At 47.3% G+C, this 19,173-nt stretch overlaps 1 protein-coding gene across 4 annotated transcripts in view; it reads right to left on the reverse strand.

Annotated features, from left to right (window-relative positions):
* ABL1 (ABL proto-oncogene 1, non-receptor tyrosine kinase) overlaps nucleotides 1–19,173 on the reverse strand; it is a 136,036-nt gene that overhangs the window by 12,666 nt on the left and 104,197 nt on the right. For 3 of the 4 annotated variants that reach the window (XM_035015602.1, XM_035015604.1, XM_035015605.1), the window contains exons 2-5: nucleotides 16,759–16,932; nucleotides 15,887–16,182; nucleotides 7,991–8,263; nucleotides 703–787 (exon numbers count right to left, since the gene is read on the reverse strand). In XM_035015602.1, the coding sequence (XP_034871493.1) occupies nucleotides 703–787; nucleotides 7,991–8,263; nucleotides 15,887–16,182; nucleotides 16,759–16,932 (828 nt within the window). The remainder of the gene's footprint in view (nucleotides 1–702; nucleotides 788–7,990; nucleotides 8,264–15,886; nucleotides 16,183–16,758; nucleotides 16,933–19,173) is intronic. The other variant, XM_035015603.1, reaches the window with a different exon arrangement.

The raw sequence follows: 19,173 nt of genomic DNA on the forward strand, positions 1-19,173 counted from the left end.
AAGCACTCAGGGCTTGTGATCACGTTCCTGGGGGAGGGATGTGGCCATGCTCTTCTCTTCCTCTCGGGCACTTGAACCCCAATGAAGAGGCTGCCACCGAGTTCAGAGGCAAAGGTCGGGCACACACGGAACAGCCTACAGCACTGTCCGTTCACCCCCAAAACGGGGAGGTCTGCTTACAGAGTAACTGCAGTGAAGGGACTCTGGAAAATTCTTGTCTCAGAAGCCATTTGAGATTTGCCTTTGACTGCTTTTAGGTATCGATTTAAAATAATAACGCCCCCCCCCCCGCCTTAAAAAAAAATAGGGGGGCGCCTGGGTGGCTCAGTCAGTTAAGTATCTGACTCTAGGTTTCGGCTCAGGTCACGATCTCAGGGTTCTGAGATTGAGCCCCTCATTGGGCTCTATGCTGGGTGTGGAATCTGCTTAAGATTCTCTCTCCCTCTCCCTCTGCCCCCCACCTTAAAAAAAGAAAGAAAAAAGAAAAAAACAAAGTAATAACATATTCTCTCTCTCTCTCACACACACACACACCATCCCACATCGGCTTCCTTTTTATCATGGGCTGAATGTTGGCAGAGGACAGATGTCCACATCAGAAATCTTCATGCAGCAAGCCATTCATCTCTTCCTTCACAGCACCTGCACCACCCCGAGAGGATTTAATGAAAAGGCCCTCTCTTCAGAACTTTGCACACTCACCGAGCAACTGTACTAGATTGGGGTGCTTGATCTCTTTCATTACTGCAGCTTCTTTCAAGAACTCCTCCACCTCCATGGTGTCCTCCTGTGGAAAAAAAGGGGGTAAAGTTGTTTCAGCAAGGACAGTGTTTAAGTGGGAAGGTACAGCTTGAATGGTTAATACAAACTGGAGCTTCGACCGACAACCACCCTGGCCCACCAGTGCCGACCCGCACATTGCACCAGACAGATTCCCTGCAGCCGATTGTCACCCCGACAGCAGAGAGAATTTTCCCCTTTGGTGCTGAACTTGTGAATTCTCACCCAGGGCAATAAATAGATGTTGGGAACTTGCTTCTAGGGGCTGCTATGTAGAGGATATTTCTATTTCCCTAAGGAATAGCTGGTTTCCAAGGAGTCCTAAAACACTGAACATTAAAAAAAAAAAATCACCTGAAGAATCAGAAACATACCCAATTAATGGAAGAGACCCTGATGACACAAAAAGATACTATCCTACCAAAGAAGAACCACACCTCAAAATATGATGGAGAATGCTGAACTGCAGAGGATTCTGAAAACGTGGCGTCATGGGGGTCTTAAGGAAGCAATCACCACTACCTACACCAGGTAGATTTACTCAGGTTCTAAAATAATCCTCTGTAGCAGCCCCCCTAACGATGGATTCATGAGGTCACGTTTTAGCAAGTTCACTGTATCTAAATGCCACGAAGAGACAAAGATATTAGCAAATGCCCAGAGCAAACCTGATGCTATTTGCACACTTCCTCAGGTGCTGTGGGTCGAGGCTCAACTCTGGAGTGCTGTGCACCTCGCCCCGCACATGGCGGCTGGCCCTACTACGCAGGAGCCTTCTGTGGCTTGCGTCAGGTAAACCTCTTTTGACTTAAAGAACGGACTGTCCTCTGACTAATCACCGCAACAAGCAGCAGGTGGGGGGAGTGACCCGGTCTGCTGTGAGAGCCCGCTTACAAAGGCCAGTGGGAGAAGCAGGACGCCTCCCTCTGAGTTTCAGCATGGGGTCTAAGTTTGTCTGGAGAGAAAGACTGCACGGCGGATGGGGAGTGATTTGGAAAACCAAACTCGCCCAAGAGGAAAGCTTTAGCAACTTTTTAAAAAAATGTATTTATTTGAGAGAGAGCAAGAGAGAGAGAGAGAGCGCACGCGCGCACACACACACACACACACACGTGTGCACACGCAGGGAGGGGCAGATGGAAAGGGAAACCCTAGCAGACTCCCTGCTGAGTACGGAGCCCACGTGGGGCTCGATCCCACAACCGATCATGACCTGAGCTGAAGGCAGACGCTTAACCGACTGAGCCACCCAGGCGCCCCAACCTTATTTTCAATGTGGCACCTTATACCTTATACATCATACCTGCCTCTCCGGGAGACGATGAGCTCACGTGTCCTTATTGTGGCATCACCGTGGCCGCGCCATTCCTGCCCCCGGAGGTGGGGAACGCTTCCAGAGGATAGGTCATCCTCTCCCTAGCATGTGCCTGCCGTGGTCAGTCATGTTTACAAGCGGAGCACGACCGCTGAGGACACGTGTCAGCCCATTACCACTTAGCCCTGGGCTCTGTGAGGCGGAGACTCAAACAATTTACTGCTCTTTAGCAACGGTCAGCTGCTCTAATGTCAATTAAACACTGCTGGTAGTCACCACGTCAAGCTGTACAGGGGACAAGAACTCATTCCTGCCACCGCCCGATTGGCTGTTCAATTCTTCGGAGTCCTCTCTGCTCCTTAACACGCTCAGCAGACCGTGCCGTTCGTGCGTGGAGCGCTCTCATCCGCCGGGTGACACAGTAATGTCAAGGCTGGAGAGCACACACCTGCTGGAGTCGGTGAGTCGATGCTGCTCACTTCAAGAACCTTGCCTGGCCAGCAACATGTTCAAAACGCAGCTCTTAAACAAAGCTTTCTAAACAAGTGGAGTTTTCCTTTATAAAAGTGCCACATAATAAACCATCCACAGTGAAATCATTTCAGAAAGATCATGTGCTCTTATAGCAACAGACTCTTTTCTAAAAGAACCATGTCTGGATCTTGAGAGGTGTGGACACACAGAAGGAACAACAGGGCTTTCAAAGGCACCCCTCTCCTCTTTTTGTCTGTCTCGCTCTCCCCTCACTCATACATACGCACATACACGTGTGGACAGTATAAATAATTCCTTGTTTCTTTTCTTTCAGGACCATCAGTGTAAACTTGTCTCCCCCTGGTGGAATCAGGCCTGGTTCAATTTGCAATGGAAACCACGAGCACCATCAGACTTTTGTAGCTGCATTAAACCGCAAACACCCCCGATGCTATCCTGTTCTATTCCTTGACTTTTATTTAAAAACTTTCCATCATCTTTTTTTGAAAGGTCTTCCATTTACGGAGTAAAATAAAATGAACTCCAATCAATGAGGGTGAAGGCAACACTGAGTGAAGGCTGAGTTTCGGCCCTGTCTGTTGGGAGGGTGGTGGGTCAGCCAGGCTCTCCTCACGGGGACTGACCAGCCTGGCCCAGATGCACACGAAGGCCTGGCCAGTATAAGGGCTGGTTCAGAGGGTGGCTCTGAGTTACACAGACCAAGCCCTGCCACTGCGTGGCCATGCCAAGTTACTCACATGCCAGATAAGCGAGGTTTCTCTGAACCCAAACGGGAAGAAGAGCTGCATCTGCCTCGTGGGCAGGACTCCACCAGCGGGACCCGCTTTTACTATACTGAAAACAGGTGATCTCTATGCCTGGGAAGCAGGCGAAATATAGCACTAGTATGAGAGACAGTTAACACTGCTTTCGGTCGTTCTCACAGAGACACATTCTCCGGCCCCAGGATCTCACGGGGGCTTTCTCCCCAGCCTCACCCTTTCTGCTCACGGGCCTCCCCCCGAGCGTGGGCAGGCTACGGCGTTAACAAAGAACAGCGTTCGTGTAAATGGCTCAGCATCCCACTGGGGCTGCACAGCCCCGAGTGCCCTTCATGCCTCCCTGAGTTTCAGCAGGGACCATGGCCCCGGAGCAGGGTCCATAGAGAGCTCAGTTTCCACATCTGTCCCTGGTTCTCAACCAAATGTGCGCTGAGCAAGGCTGCCACCACGGTGAAGTGCCAGCCCGCAGCCTGCAGAGAGGGGGCCGCAGAGATGGGGCAGAGCTCCAGAGCCAGGCCGAGGAAGGGGGTTCCCCAACCAGATGCACGAGAAACCACCTCACACCGAAGCCCCCGAGCCCTGGTCCTCAAACTCGCAGGTGTATCTAGCTCACAGGCAGAGCAGAAGCCACTGCAAGAGCGAGCAACACGGCAACAGTGGGCTCCGAGGGCTGCCTCTCTCCCTGGGCACAGCCCCTCGGGGAGTCAGAAAGCTGGAGCACGCGACGGTCCATGCCGCCATGGAGCCCTTCCTTCTCCGCTCGTACAACAAAAACCAAACCCAAGCAGACCGTGTTGGCAAGGACAGGGGCATCACAGCACTCTGCCAGCACTGCTAGTCGAGTACAAATTGGTACACGCTCTTCGATCTAGTGTACTCGATCTGGGAGCTGACCACCAGCACAGTCTCCACACGTCCAACAAGAATCCCTATGACACAGTCTGTAATAACTGTGCGGGAAAGTGCGGGAAAAAACACAAATGCCCGCTGAAGGCTGGTGTATGTTAAAATACATCCATGCAGAAACAAGACCACCTTACGTCCACTGACGAGGAACGACTGCCAGATACACGGGCGCCAGGGGGCACAGAGCAGTGTCTAGAGCATGCTGCCGTTCAGTTCAGAAAGATACCCACAGGCGGGCTATTTCTGGAAAGTCACAAAAGTCAAGGGTAGAAGATACTATGCGCATACGTTACCTATTTGAAAACTAAAGAACTGAGTACAATTTTAAGTCTTAACATTTTTCAACAATGTTATTTTCCACCATTTCAATGGTAAATCTGTCAGTAGCTTACGAGTCAATCCTAATGCCACTGGATCAACAGCAGTCTTTCCCAAATTCTATGACTTACATGTTTCATGGGGAAAAAAACGGACTTATAAACAAACTTTTGGAATATGGCTCATTTGAAACATGGGGCTTTCTTGTACTGGACAGCTGGTTCTCTTAGGCACATCCCACCTGTCACACTGATAATACACAGGTAGAGGTAAGCCTACGACCTGCTGAATTATGTCAGAACTCAAACTAGCAGTTTGAGCAGTGGGCCTTTGCTTTAATTCTAGTTTCCCACCCACAGAGGTCAGCCTAGTGCACTCCTGTTTCCCCATCTCTTCTGGTCTCAGACCCCAAAGGTACAGGACCCAATGCCTGGTGGATCAATATGGAGCCCGGGCTACAGCAGGGGGGGCCACCTGTGCCACCTCAAGAGGGGCCAGCAACACAAAACAGGTGTGTGTGGGGGGAGCAGATGGAGACTCAGGTGCCCAGCTGGGTCCTAGGGAGAAAGGGAGACCCAGCTGCAGGCTGAGGGGAAGTGAATGTGGGTGGGGAAGGGGATTTCTAAGACTTGTAACTGTGCTTTGTGTATTTTTCATGGTGTGTGAGGAGTAAGAACCGGGGTGACAATTAAGGAAAGAAGAAAGGAGCTGGGCTTTGAGGCAGGCTGCCTGGGCTGGAACCCTGGCTCTGCGGCTCACTGGCTCACGCCGGGCCAGTTACCCCGCCTCCCTCCACTGCGTTTTCCTCAAGCCTACGACAGTGGTGGTGCTGGGCCAACAGGAGGACCCTTCCCTTAGGGTGGTTGAAAGGATTACATGAGAGGCTACAGATGGAGCACTCAGACCCTGCCGGGCACATAGCAAGAGCTCAATAAACATTAGCCATCACTGTCATTTAGAACCCAACTTCTCCAGTGGAGACAAATGCCCAAAATAGTGACACTAATCTTATTTGACAAGTGGGAAACCTATTGTAGACATGTGCTTTGTGCAGGGGAGGCGGAAGAAGCGGTAATTTATCTAGCAGTTGCTTAGTACCATAATTTGGGTTGACCTATATCTCTAGAATATGATGCATTCCCTTTTCCCTAATTAGCTATCAGCAGGGGTGACGACTCCCAGAAATCCATGCAACTAGATTCTGTATTTTTTTTTTTTTTTTTACCAACCGTGGGACCATAAAGTTAATAAAGCTCTTGGGGAAAACCATTAAAAGTATAATAAAAATACATCATTAATAATACATCATTAGAGAAATATATTCTAAAAGGCACAAAACTTCCAGATAATTCTGCTTCACTGGTGTGAGAACGCCACCACCGACAGAGACCTCCAGGAGGGTCCCTCCTCTGGAATGCCCATCTTCAGTTGCTCAGGAAACACCACCACACCATCAGTGGCTGGGCTGTGTCTTCCCCACATTTCAAGTTGGGCAAACTCTCCCTCTTTCTAAAGTTTTCAAACAAGCCTTTCCTGGATGGAAACCTAGTTTATTTTGTGCTTCTGTTATTCCTTGTTTCATTTCTGCAAATACTGGCAAATGTGTGGGTATTGCCTGGGCCTTTAACAGTTCCTCAAGCTGGTCAAGACCGAGAGCCGGGCCCGCTCTTCATTCCTGTGCCAAGCTGAGACACTGCAGCACGAGCACATGCCTCTCCCTGGTCTCGCCTGGTCTGGGGGAGGCGGGGCAATGGCTGTTTCGTTTTTTCTAGGGCTCGCCAAAGTAGCCATCTTTGTGAAGCTCCAATCCAATCATCTGTCCATCAAACCCTTCAACGCGCCCCACCGCCTCCAGGATAGCGTCCCAGCTCCTTAGCCGGTTCAAACCCTCTGTGACTTAGCACAGGCTCTTCACCCTCCACCTCTGTCCAGGCCTCTGCTCCCCTGGCCAACTCCTGTTCCTCCCCCACGGCACCAACTTGTGGTTCCCTTCGTGCTTTCTCCCCAAGTGGAGCTCACCAGTACCCCACGCCCCATTCCCATGCGGCGTCAGAGCTCCCCGCTCCTGCCTCTGATCTGGCACCTATCACACCACACTGTGGTTGCCATCATATTGCCTATTCCTCCTCCTAGCTACACTGTTCTACCACCTAGACTAGCCTGAAGTGAATTAGTCTATTTTTACAATCCCAGGGTTAAGGCCAGGGTCTGGTGAACAGAAGCAAGGAACTCAATAAATGCTTATTGTGTTTTTAAAAAATCATGTCTGGAAAGTATCCAGAAGTCCCCAAGGTGACCTCAAACCACGTCACCTCCTGCCCCCAACACACAAGATCAGCCCCAAGGACTGATCTAAGGGGGACACAACCAAGGAAAGCCACTCTTGGTTTCTAGAACTAAAGAACGCGATCTTTTCTCTGAAGCGCACTTTACATCAGCCAGAACCCATAATTCCCACTTTACTGTGTCTCTGAGTGAAGGCAGAAGGGAAGTAACAGAGTCCCTAAAAGGCAAGTGATCTGACTTCACGGGTCTTCAAGCGTGCGCCCCACGGACTCCAGAGAAGCGCGTGCGCACACCTGGGTCCCTTCCTTGCAGTCGTGGATGTTTCCATTCTATGGCTACAGGGGGGCCTCCCCTCTCAGTCTCTGTGCACGTGTGAGTGTAATCGGTTCCTTTTCTTTTTTTTTAAGCAAGTGAAAATAGCGCAGGTCAACACTAGAGGACGCTCTGGCCACAGGTAAAAGCTCAGATCACTTTCGGAAGGCAGAGAGGGCTTGCAAGTGAAACCCTTGCTTGGGGTCCTAAAGATTTCAAAGGACTTCAAATCCACCGGAAAAGTACAAACCCCACACTTGAGTGGAGAGGGCGAAAGTCCTAGTTAACAAGAATGACCCGATGGTACCTGAGTTTGTAGGAAGCCCTGATGCTTCCTTCATGCCTTTCCACGCCTCCATTTCCAGAGGTCTGCACTCACACTACACAGAATTGGAACCTACTAGGAACACCCAATGCACTTGCCTTTCAAGTCTGCCAACAAAAATCCACAGAAGAGTCAAATGCTTTTTGGTTAAATCCCCTTCTTTAAAAACTTAAGTTTTTTTTCCTCCTTCTCTTAACTCTCAACAGGAAGTGATCCAAATGCCACACAGACAGAACGGAAACCCACGGCTTTAAGAGAATCTTGCCATATAATGAAAACACGTCTCCAAATGACTCATCTTTTTACACCAAAAAACCACAGCACTTCTCGGCTCTCGCTGTATGCAGAGGCACACGGAGTCGGGGCGAGGGACTGAACCCGTTCGAAGAAAGGGACCACAGAGGCCCGAAGAGGCACTTCCTGGGCACGTCACCCCCTCGGACCTGAGCGCAGGGGCAGCAACCCAGGAGGCGGCGCCACCCCAGGGCCTACCTTCAAGGTCTTCACGGCCACCGTCAGGCTGTATTTCTTCCACACGCCTTCGTACACCTCCCCGTACTGGCCTCCGCCCAGCTTGTGCTTCATGGTGATGTCCGTGCGCTCCATCTCCCACTTGTCGTAGTTGGGGGACACGCCGTAAACGGTGGGCTTGTTGCGCTTGGGGGCCGGGTAATGGAGAGTGGTGATGAGGCCGTCCGCCACAGTCGAGTGATGATGAACCAACTCAGCCAAAGTGTTGAAGCGGCTCTCTGAGGAGACGTAGAGCTGAGGGAAACAGACAGCCTTCAGCCCACAGAGCGCACACAAACCCAAACTCCAACAAACCAGCTCTGCTGAGCCTAAGTCAGTGCAGAGCAAAACCTCAGATAAATGGCTCTCCACACAGGACGGAGTGTGCAGAAAATCACTGTGTTGTATTTCTCTACACATGCTGTAATTTACTTGCTGAAGAAGAAAGATACAAAATGTCTCAGGGCCTTTGCATCTGCTGCTCCCTCTGCCTGAAATCCTCCAGTGACCTAATCACCACATGCTTGGTTCTCTCTTACCAACCTGAGCCCGGCGTAAATGTCACGGTCACGGCAGTCACCTGACCTGGTCATCACCCACCACTAGTCATACCACCTCTCTTACTTCTCTGCATTGTACTTACCCTCCTTATTTGCTTATTTACGGTCAACATCTCCTAGAATGTCAGTTTCATGAGAGCAGAGCCCTAAGCGGTCTGTTTTATCCTGTATCCCCAATGTGGAGAATAAGAAATACACAGCACATAATAGGTACTCAATAAGCAGCTACTAATTAAATTAACGAAGAAAAGAACTTGGTACCTATTTGCTGATTGGAAAAGAAAGCAATTTTTAAAAAATAATTGTGCTTATTACCTAAAACCTCTAATTATTATTTATAATTATCCAGAACTACACGGTAATCAGAGATGGAAACCTCTAAACAAAACATAAATCTTCTTCTCATTCTTACACCCTCAATTTGGGCTAAGTAGCATCAGAGGCCCAGACTTGCCGACTCCAGCTGGATGCCCCTGTGGGATGCCCCCGTCAGCGCGCTCCAGGAGTGGAGTGTGGGGGGTGGGGGACTGGAGGGCTGCACAAAGGCCGCACAGCCTCCTCTACCGTGGGGAAGTAAGGAGAGGGGCTTTCAGACACCAGCGCATGCGAGCCTCTCTGAGATCTACAGTGGCCGCAAACCCATGCACAGAGCCCATCCACGTGTCATTCTCGTTGGATGCCCCAGGAAAGGAAGGAGGGAAAGGAGCAAGCTGACAGGCTGACAGAAAGCAAGCGTGGATGGGGACAGCTATCTTTTTTTCTTCTTTTTTGGTTCATTTCAGTGAGGTGGTGAGGGAATGCTTCCTTTGCAAGAAACAATTCCACATTAAAATCCACACAGGACATCTGGGCTCCAGGCAGACAGCAGGTAACCGAACCTACTAGCTCATGAAGGGCAGCCAGCGACTGCGGAAGGTGGGGGAGACATTAAAAACCATGGCTTGCCCTGACTCCTGAGACAAAGGAGGTGTATGTGTTTGGAATGGCGGTGACGCGTGGGGAGGAGGGAGAAAACGGAACAGGATGAGTTGTACTACAGCTGTAGCTACAGTATCTCTATTACTTAAAAACAGAAAAAGGAAGAAAAGGCCTGAAACACACAGCAGAGTGGTTATGGAAGGCTCCATCACTTCCTGTATGTTGGTAATACTAGATAATCAAAATAATTTAAAAGAAGAAAATATTAACAAATACATGAGTTGATCCCACTTATAACCCTCAAGAAGGTAAACAGAATTCTTTCTTTCTTTTTGAATTTTTTGCTTGGGGAGATAATGTAAACAGATTTTTAAAACTCAGGCAAGGCAATGGCAAACTTTGACTTAGAGGTGTGTAATTTATAATCTTTTTTTTTTTTAAGATTTATTATTTATTTGAGAGAGAGAGAGAGAGAGAGAGAGCGCGCACTTGTGTGCACACAAGCAGGGGGAGAGGGAGAAGCAGGACCCTGAGATCATGACCTGAGCCAAAGGCAAACGCTTAACCAACTGAGCCACCCAGGCACCCCTGTAATTTACAATCTGGTTGCAATCCTACTAAAATAAAATTCTGAGCAACCCAAGAATTGTCCAAAAAGACCCCATAGCTCTGGGGGAACTTGTCCCTCTGTTAGATGGTGCCCCTCAGTGGCAGGGCCTTTCGAAGTGAGGAGAGGGCCCATTGGGAGGCCCCACTTACACCTCGGAGTACCGAGGAGAACCTTAGTCTAAGTGAACTGCTCTAGGGCCACACGATGAGTCACGCTTACGACCCAGAGCGAGTGCACCAAGGTGCTGGGAGAAGGTGGGGAGCAGAAGTCAGCACCGCTGAGCCCGCGCTTAGCCCGATGTCCACACACTGACGTACACGCACTCTTGTCAGTGGGCATTGCGGACACGAGTGCGGTTCACAGAGAAGACCGAGTGGGACGTGGGGACAGCCCGTACTCCCACCCCTCTCTGGAAGTCTGTTGTCGTCCACTTACTTCACTGCGGGTGCCAAGTGTTCCAAGCCCTCTTCTTTTGGGGCAGCTCAGCTGCTGGTGTTTTCGCTACCATGGAGTGTAGAGAAGAGAGAAGAACCTCTCCAAGAAGGCATTCCCTGGAATGTGAGCATCCCTCCCACCTTGGACATCACTGGCACAGTGCAGGTGAAAGAGCCCAGCTCACTTGCGGGGCTCCTGGGGCCGGTCACCAGGGAGCAAGGTTCATTACCTACTTCTCCCCGTCAGCTTGAAAGGAGTGCTCTCCAATCCTAGGATCAGAAGGCTAATGGCTCCCCCAAGCCCAAGTTTATGCAGAATTTGTTCTTGGTCTCATCTGATTCCCTCACAGGCTCTCCTGTTAAGAGATTTCAGAGCTGTGGGAGGTTTCACTGAACGGACCTACTTTATCCTTCTCGATAATTAAATTTACAGACCCTGTGACTTAGTTCATCTTTCAACATAAAATTTACATCCCAACACTTATTAAATATTAAAACTACTCTCCGTTCTCAAGGCACCGCACAGCCACCTTCTAACAGTCAAGTCTGCTGGTTTCCTTCTGATTAGTTCTGGGTTTTGAGCATTTTGCTAGTGAACTGGGTAATCTGCATCAGGAATTCCTGGCATGTTCCGAGAAGAAAGTGAAATATGCATTATGAATGGCATGTCATTATGCTATGCACCTGGTTACATAAACACTCTGGGTGCTCAGCCAGGACTGGGCCTCCTCCTGATCATGTAGGAACCCCAAAGATAGGACTTGTCAAACTCACCAGAAACAGCTTTCCTCCTGAAAGCCCGACTTACTGGCTTATCAGTGCTCAGACCGGTGCCTTCTTCAGCTGCCTCAGTCCCCAGAGTCCCACGCTGGATGTACTACTACTGGTTACAGGCTGCTGGGCCAGGAAGCAACATTACCCTGAGAGTGTCCCACATTCCAGCAGGAGGGCAGAACTTAATGATTAAGCAGTACTTAATAATGCTCGAGGTCTCCTCGAGAAGGGCAGGTCAGCCACGTTTTAGCAGGCTTTTCATTGGGATGCCTGCACCTGCCAAGCCACTGTCAGGGTGGGTAAATCTTAAATATTCAAGAGGTTATACAGTTGGCCTATCCTGCCATCTCTGCTAAAGCTTAAGCCCAAATTCCATTCCTGTCACCCTGAACTTGTCACTTCAGCAGACCGTGAAAATAAGTATCACCTGGGAACGTCTTTGAAGAAAAGGAAAGACTCTATCAAGGGCCATAAGTGGAACTTGACAGTGGCATCCCATGAAAGTAAATAAAGTGTAGACACAAATAACCAGAAGAGCTAAATATGATTCAGGCAGTGGGTGGTTGAGAAAAATCAGCCTTTAACTCCACTACGCTGGCAGAAGATTGTGAACTTGGAGAAAGCACTGAGACGACAATCAGATCCCAGGGGATGTGGAGGTTTTCAAGACTATCGAGGCTCCCTGGAGCAGCGATGGCTCAGTCTGGTAGGGCCCTTGCAAGAGTCCGGCTCGAAGCTCCCCGAGCCCTGGGCTGACTGATCAGCCACAACGGCTGCTGAAGCTCAGAAATACGACAACAGAGGGAAACCAGGGCCAAGAGGGTGGAGGCAGAAAGCAATCTTTCGGGCCCTTAGAGAAGAATCTTCTAAATTCAGTTGTTTTCTGAAGATTAGCTATTTGAAAATAGGCATTAGAGCTTATGCAATCCCAGCCTGTCCCTCCTACCAACCTTAGATTTTCCCCTTAGAAATCCAAAAAGGATTGCATCAAAGCTCTGCTATGTGAGCTTTTTTCAGTGCCGAGCCACACTGTCTCATGCATTGCTGTAATACCTCCCCCAATACCTCTGATGCTGTTCCACTCATTCCAGGAATATGATCCCACCCAACACAGCCCCCTCAAGTGCAGCTCAGAGAGGCGCCTCTGCAGATGGCCGGAACTGATAACCCCGTGGGCTGAGATGTCTCCAGGTGCTTGGACAGCTGAAGGGAGAGTCTTTGCCAGGGAGGGAGGGAGGGAAGAAGGCAGGAGGCCTAGGACACTTGGATGAGTTGCCCAGTGGTGGATACTGCCTAATCAAATGAGTTCCCTGTGCTCCCCTGGCACATACCAGCTTTTAAACAGAGGGGGTGACGTCCTCATGGGACAACTCTCAAATTCTGTGAATCATGCATCCCACATGCAGGCCTTGCTCTCCTCCCTCTGAATAGCATTTTGGACCAACCCCCGGCTAATGAGTTGTCAAACTAGATCATGCCTGCCTGAATCTGTTCTTAGGATGCTGGTTAAACAACTCCAGGGAAAAGAAACCATTACCCTGTTCAGTACAAACCTCAACTGATTACTGCAGTGCGGCACGGATCGCCTCGGATAAACAGCACAGATGGGAAGGAAGCAAGCTGTCAGCTCCAGGAAATCACCTCCCTCATGGGCGGTGTGCTCTGGCGTTCTAATTCACGAGAGAGGAACCCTTGTGGGCTGAAGGCAAGGTTTCAAAGGGCCCCCTGCCCCGGAGTACATCCTGCAGAATGGAACAACCTAGCTCCACATCTGGGATAAGAATGAGGACCCGAAAGGCAAGCTGGTAAGGCTAATCTCTAGTCACACATCAGCAAGCGGCCACGCTGGGTACAAAGACCCCTGCCATCACGGAAAGTACCAGATACTAGCAATAAGGACTTTGGCCAGAAGACTTTGAGACATGCGGAAAAAACGAGAGAAGACCATTAAAAAGAGAAATACATGTGCATTTGTGTGGTACAAATGAATGTTTGAGGATAGCCATAAAAATGCCAAGAGGACTACAAGGAGGGGACTAGCCCTACCGCACATTAAAACATATTATATAGCCTTAACACTTAAAAGTCTGATGTCGGGAGAACAGAGAGTAGATCAACAGACCTATATGCATATGTAAATTTGGTATGTTTAAAATATGCAGGAAAATATAAATTTAGTAAATGGACGGGGATCCCTCAAAACATGACACATGTACATTACACATAACAAGAGACCATCTTTACACATCAGTGACAGATGTTTTCACAAGCCTGACAGAGCACTGTTGAGGTGGAGGGAAGATGCTCTCCTGTTTCTCCTGGAAGCTCCATTTCCCACCAGCAACAGGGTGAGTAAACACATCTGCACATTTCCATTGTGTTTAATGTTAACACGATGGAAATTTGTACGTACGATGTACATATGTACATGTACATGTGTCTATGAAATAAACTTAGTGGATTCTGACCAAAACTTTTTTAAAAAAATGAAACAGAACAGAATGGAATACAAAATACCAGAGTGCATTACATATACTGAGGGTAAGTAGGGCTTCCAGAACCTTTTGTTACTAGTGTGAGTACTAGGTGCTGAGGTAAATGCTTTTATACAGTGTGCCGAGATTATTTTTTTTAATGGTTTGAAAGCTACCTCAGAGCAGCATTATTTGTAACAGCCAAAGATTGGAAACAACCTAAAAGTCGACCTGCAGGGGACTGCTGAAATAAATGACGGTCCATCCACACGAGGCTGTCATTAATAAGAATGAGGCAGCTCTAAATGTGCTACCATAAAGCAATCTTCAAAAAATATCATCAGGTGGGAAAAGCAAGATGCAGAACACTGCGGAGTCTGCATCATTTGCGTTTTTAAAAAACATACAGGCGTAGGGATGCCTGGGTGGCTCAGTAAGTTAAACGTCTGCCTTAAGCTCAGGTTGTGATCCCAGGGTCATGGGATCGAGTCCTGCATCGGGGTCCTTGCTCAGTGGGAGGCCTACTTCTCCCTCTGCCGGCCGCTCCCCCTGCTTGTGCTCGCTTTCTCTCTCTCACATAAGTAAATAAAATCTTAAAAAAAAAAAAATATATATATATATATAAAAGCATATACATATACTGGGGAACTCCGAAAGAAACTGGTCACAGGGGTTGCCTCTGGGCAGGGGAATGGAATTAGGAGACAGAATTCTCACTGTTATCTATTTTGTTCTTCCTTTTTTTTTTTTTTAACAATATGCATACATTACATATTAATTAAAAGATACATCCACCATCTAGACCCTGCCTAATAATCCACCCATCTCCACCCTGGATGATGGCACGGTATAGCAGGGTGGACAGCGGGGCCCAAGCCTAGCTCCATCAATCACACACTAGGTGATCCTGGGTAAGAAACCTCCTCCCTTTTAAGTCCCCAACTCCTTAAGGCAAAAATGCAGATCACAGCGACCTCTGCCCTAAGAACCAAAGTGAAGTATAAATGAGAGGATGCCTGAAAAATGTGCCAGCCACCAGGAGGAACCTGGAAAATGTTAATCCCTCCCTTCCCTCCATGGACTCTTGAGCATTGTTCATATAAAGATCACAAAACTGTATATATCAACTCTTTTACAAAACTACAGTTTGGGTTTGGAAATCTACTGGTACAATGTGATCTCATTTGTTTAAAAACTGTGTATTTATGTCCATAAATGCCCGCAGGCACACACACGAATGTGGCTTTATTTACGGGAAGAACACCATGTACCAGACTTATTTTGGGGAAGTGATATTAAGGTGGTCTTTTACTTTAAAAATATCCATTATTGCAGTTTTACTCATTGAAGATGAATTACTATCACAGTAAGAGATTTTTTACAAAGGAAGAATCTTAATACAAGAAGTATGTCCAATACCTAGCAGGTATTCACTTCGTCTTATGAAATAGCTAACAACAAAACTCCAGCAGGACAGGTGGAGAGCCACACCAGGCCCGTGGACTTGAAACATCACGTGATCGGTCCTCAACAGAATGTCTTTCCTAGGCTAATGGAGTGATGCCTGCTGTTTACTTGAAGATGTTTCCTTCAAAAGCATCTTCCCGAGACATTGGGGAGGGTATGTGCTATGGTGAGCACTGTGAATTGTGTAAGACTGTTGAATCACAGACCGGTACCTCTGAAACAAATAATACATTATATGTTAAAAAAAAAAAAAAAAAGAAGATAGCAGGAGGGGAAGAATGAAGGGGGGGGAAGTTGGAGGGGGAGACGAACCATGAGAGACTATGGACTCTGAGAAACAAACTGAAGGTTCTAGAGTGGAGGGGGGTGGGGGGGTGGGTTAGCCTGGTGATGGGTATTAAAGAGGGCACGTTCTGCATGGAGCACTGGGTGTTATACGCAAACAATGAATCATGGAACACTACATCAGAAACTAATGATGTAATGTATGGGGATTAACATAACAATAATAAAAAAAAAAGCATCTTCCCCGTTGAGATTTGTCATGATAACTTCTTAACCCCAGCAGCAGGAGCTCTGGGTCCTCCTGGCCAAAGGCTGCCACCCCCAGCCCATCAGCTCTCCCGACTAGGATCCCCTACCTTGCCATCGGAAGCAGTGTTGATCCTGTAGTGGTACACCCTCCCTTCGTATCTCAGCGAGATGGACCTCTGGCCAGGACTGCTCTCGCTCTCCCGGACCAAGAAGCTGCCGTTGATCCCACTGCTCAGCAGGTATTCAGCCGCGTTGCGGGACACGGGCCCGTGATACCAGGAATGTTTCTCCAGACTGTTGACTGGCGTGATATAGTTGCTTGGGACCCACCCTTGGCCATTTTTGGTTTGGGCTTCACACCATTCCCCATTGTGATTGTAGCCTAAAACCCGGAGCTTCTCACCTTAGAAGAGGAGAATCAAATCAGACATCAGCTTTAAAGGCTGGCTTCGTTCATTCCCATTTATTCTTATAGGATTACTAAAAATCTCCAAATTCCTAAATACCTACTTCCCTTTAACAAATCCACATAAATATATGCATTTATAAGTGTATATAAAAAGAGTATACGTTTATATATGAAGCTTCCTGTTTGTACTGAATATAAGAGAAATACAGAGCCTCAGTTTTTCATAAATCTATTATGTTTATTCAAGTGTTCTATTCCTAACATAATGAAGTTTCTTAGGGAAAAAATACTTTTTCTTTAAAAAAAAAAAAGGGCATTTTCAGTGTTTGGTCCAGGCTTTTTTTTCACTACGACGCTGTTTTTCCTAAGGACTGCTGTATAGGAACTCTTCTCCTTAAGGAAAAGTAGCTCTCTTATAAAGATGCTGAGTGTTTTTTGTTTTTTTGGATGCCTCTGCATTCCAAACTTTAAAGCTGCTCTTTCACTAGGCAAAGGGGTAGCCAGTCAAGCCACAGTTTCCCCTGATTTCTGTCTCTTGCAAGCACCAGCGGTGGTCCACAGCCCTTTTACCTTTAGTTATACTTAGGGTGTTGTCCCCACTGGCCACAAAATCATACAGTGCAACGAAAAGGTTGGGGTCATTTTCACTGGGGCCAGCAAGAAGGTTTTCCTTGGAGTTCCAACGAGCTGCTTCGCTGAGACCTTGGGGCTCAAAGTCAGATGCTACTGGCCTCTGAAGGGCTTCTGGAAGACAAAGGGGAAACAGAAGAAACAGGAAGAGTTGGGGAAAATTAGTTTTATTCTCAGGAGCAAAAAAAAGTCTGTTTCGATCATTATACATTTCTAATTTATTTCATTTCTCAACATCTACATGTGATAATAAGAAAGGCGGTAAAATAAAAATGGACTCTTCCTTTCCTAAGTCTTGTGAAAAATATTAAGTATTTTCATTCCAAGGTGGCAATCACTGTTCCCAAATAGTTTCAGCTTTTTAAATTCATTAATTCAAAATGAACTCAGTTAAAACTGGAAATGGTCCATCCTCATATGTCTTTGCCATTGCTTACATATAACGGAGAACAAAAATTTTTTTAAAACATTTAAAAACACGTCAAAGTTAATATGGGCACATAATTTAAAAATCAAGTAAGACAGAAGGGCTTATAATGAAGGACAAACACCTTCCACCCTACTCTCCTCTCCACCCAGAGGCAACAGCTGTGCTTTGGGTGACCCCTCCATCTCTGGGTTGCTTTACCCTACGCTGGCGCCTCTGCCCCCACGGCTCCCGTCAGCCTCTACCAGTTACCTTTGCATTTTCACTAACAGACTTGCACAGACTTTACTTCTTGTTCTCCAGCTATAGACAGTGTCTCTCAGCTATTTACTTCCCAAGATAAGAATATTATCATCCTACCCTTCCTTCCAGCTCTCTCTCCACTCTCAAATATGGCTTTCTTTACATGTCTTTTACTTTGTGAAAACTAGTAAGTTTCTTCCACTCTGTAATAAAGTCCTTCATGTTTCGTATATAGGTAGACTGTAAAAGCTGAACACCAATCAACATTTCTTATATTAAGAACATGAGGCCACTGTTCACTACAGGGTCAAATAGTTCATTATTTTTTCCTGAAGTTTCTTCCTTTTTTTCTTAAACTATGCTCAGCCTCACTAGAATTTCTGTGATATACATGTGCGGTTTTTTTTTAGCCAGCAAATATACTCCAAGGAGGGTTTTTGTTTTTTGTTAAGATTTTGAGACAGAGAGCATGAGCGAGCGTGCACGAGCGGAGGGAGGAACAGAGGGAGAGGGACAAGCAGACTCCATGATGAGCACAGAACCTGATGTGGGGGTTTGATCCCACAACCCCGTGATCATGACCTGAGCCAAAATCAAGAGCGGGCCACTCAACCGAATGAGCCACCCAGGAGCCCTGAGACAGAGCCTTAGAAAGTAGTAAGTAGGTCTTAATAGTCATAGGATATTATGGATTGAAATCTGAATACTCATTTAAGGAAACTACAATAAGAAATCAAACTTTATAAAAGGAGATAAAGGGGAAAATTCTAATTTTCCCAAATGGTAAGAAAATTATTTAGGGGCGCCTGGGTGACTCAGTCGGCTGAGTGTCCGACTTGGTTTCAGCTCAGGTCATGATCTCAGGGTTGTGGGATCAAGCCCCGCATCAGGCTCTGTACTCAGCAGGGAGTCTGCTTGAGATTCTCTCTCTCCCTCTCCTGTTGCCCCTCCCCCGGCTGCACTCAATCTCTCTAAAATAAATGAATAAATCTTAAAAAAAAAAAAAATTTAAATTTATTTAAATTTTCCCTCTTTATGGATTTAGAGAGAACCCCTAAGCATCTTTTCTTGGGCAATAACACCCATCTCAAGGATGGGCCTGATTCTGTAGTATTCACTTCCCAAAAAAAACCAAACCAAACCAAACCAAACCAACTACTGGAGACACCTAAGACATCTGAGGAATGAGGCTAACCCTCCAGAAACACAACCGGAGAACTTTCAGAAATTGGCATTCTTTAAAATATCTCTTTGGAATAAGCTGATACAACATAAATAACAAGTGTCCTTTCATTTTTTTTTAAAGATTTTAGTTATTTACTTGAGATAGAGTGAGCGAGAAAGAAAGAGAGAGAGAGAGAGAAGATGAGTGGGGTGGGGTGAGGGGGGAGCAGCAGAGGGAGAGGGAGAAGCAGGTTCTCCACTGAGCAGGGAGCCCGATGCAGGGTTCAATCCCAGGACCATGTGATCATGACCTGAGCCAAAGGCAGTTGCTGAACCAACTGAGCCACCCAGGCAGAAAGACCCTAACAAGGGTCTTTCAATTCTAGCTTTTATACTACTGACTGAAGTAAACCTTCAGGAATTGTTTTTGCTAAAAGAGTAAATCCCAAATTATGTCATTACTATGTTTGGTAATCTCATTGTACGAATCATAAGGGCAAAGAGAAATTCAAGGAAGAGGG

The sequence above is a fragment of the Mirounga leonina genome, unplaced genomic scaffold, assembly GCF_011800145.1.
Source record: "Mirounga leonina isolate KUSES-001 unplaced genomic scaffold, KU_Mleo_1.0 Mir_170, whole genome shotgun sequence".
In the NCBI taxonomy this organism is placed as follows: domain Eukaryota; kingdom Metazoa; phylum Chordata; class Mammalia; order Carnivora; family Phocidae; genus Mirounga; species Mirounga leonina.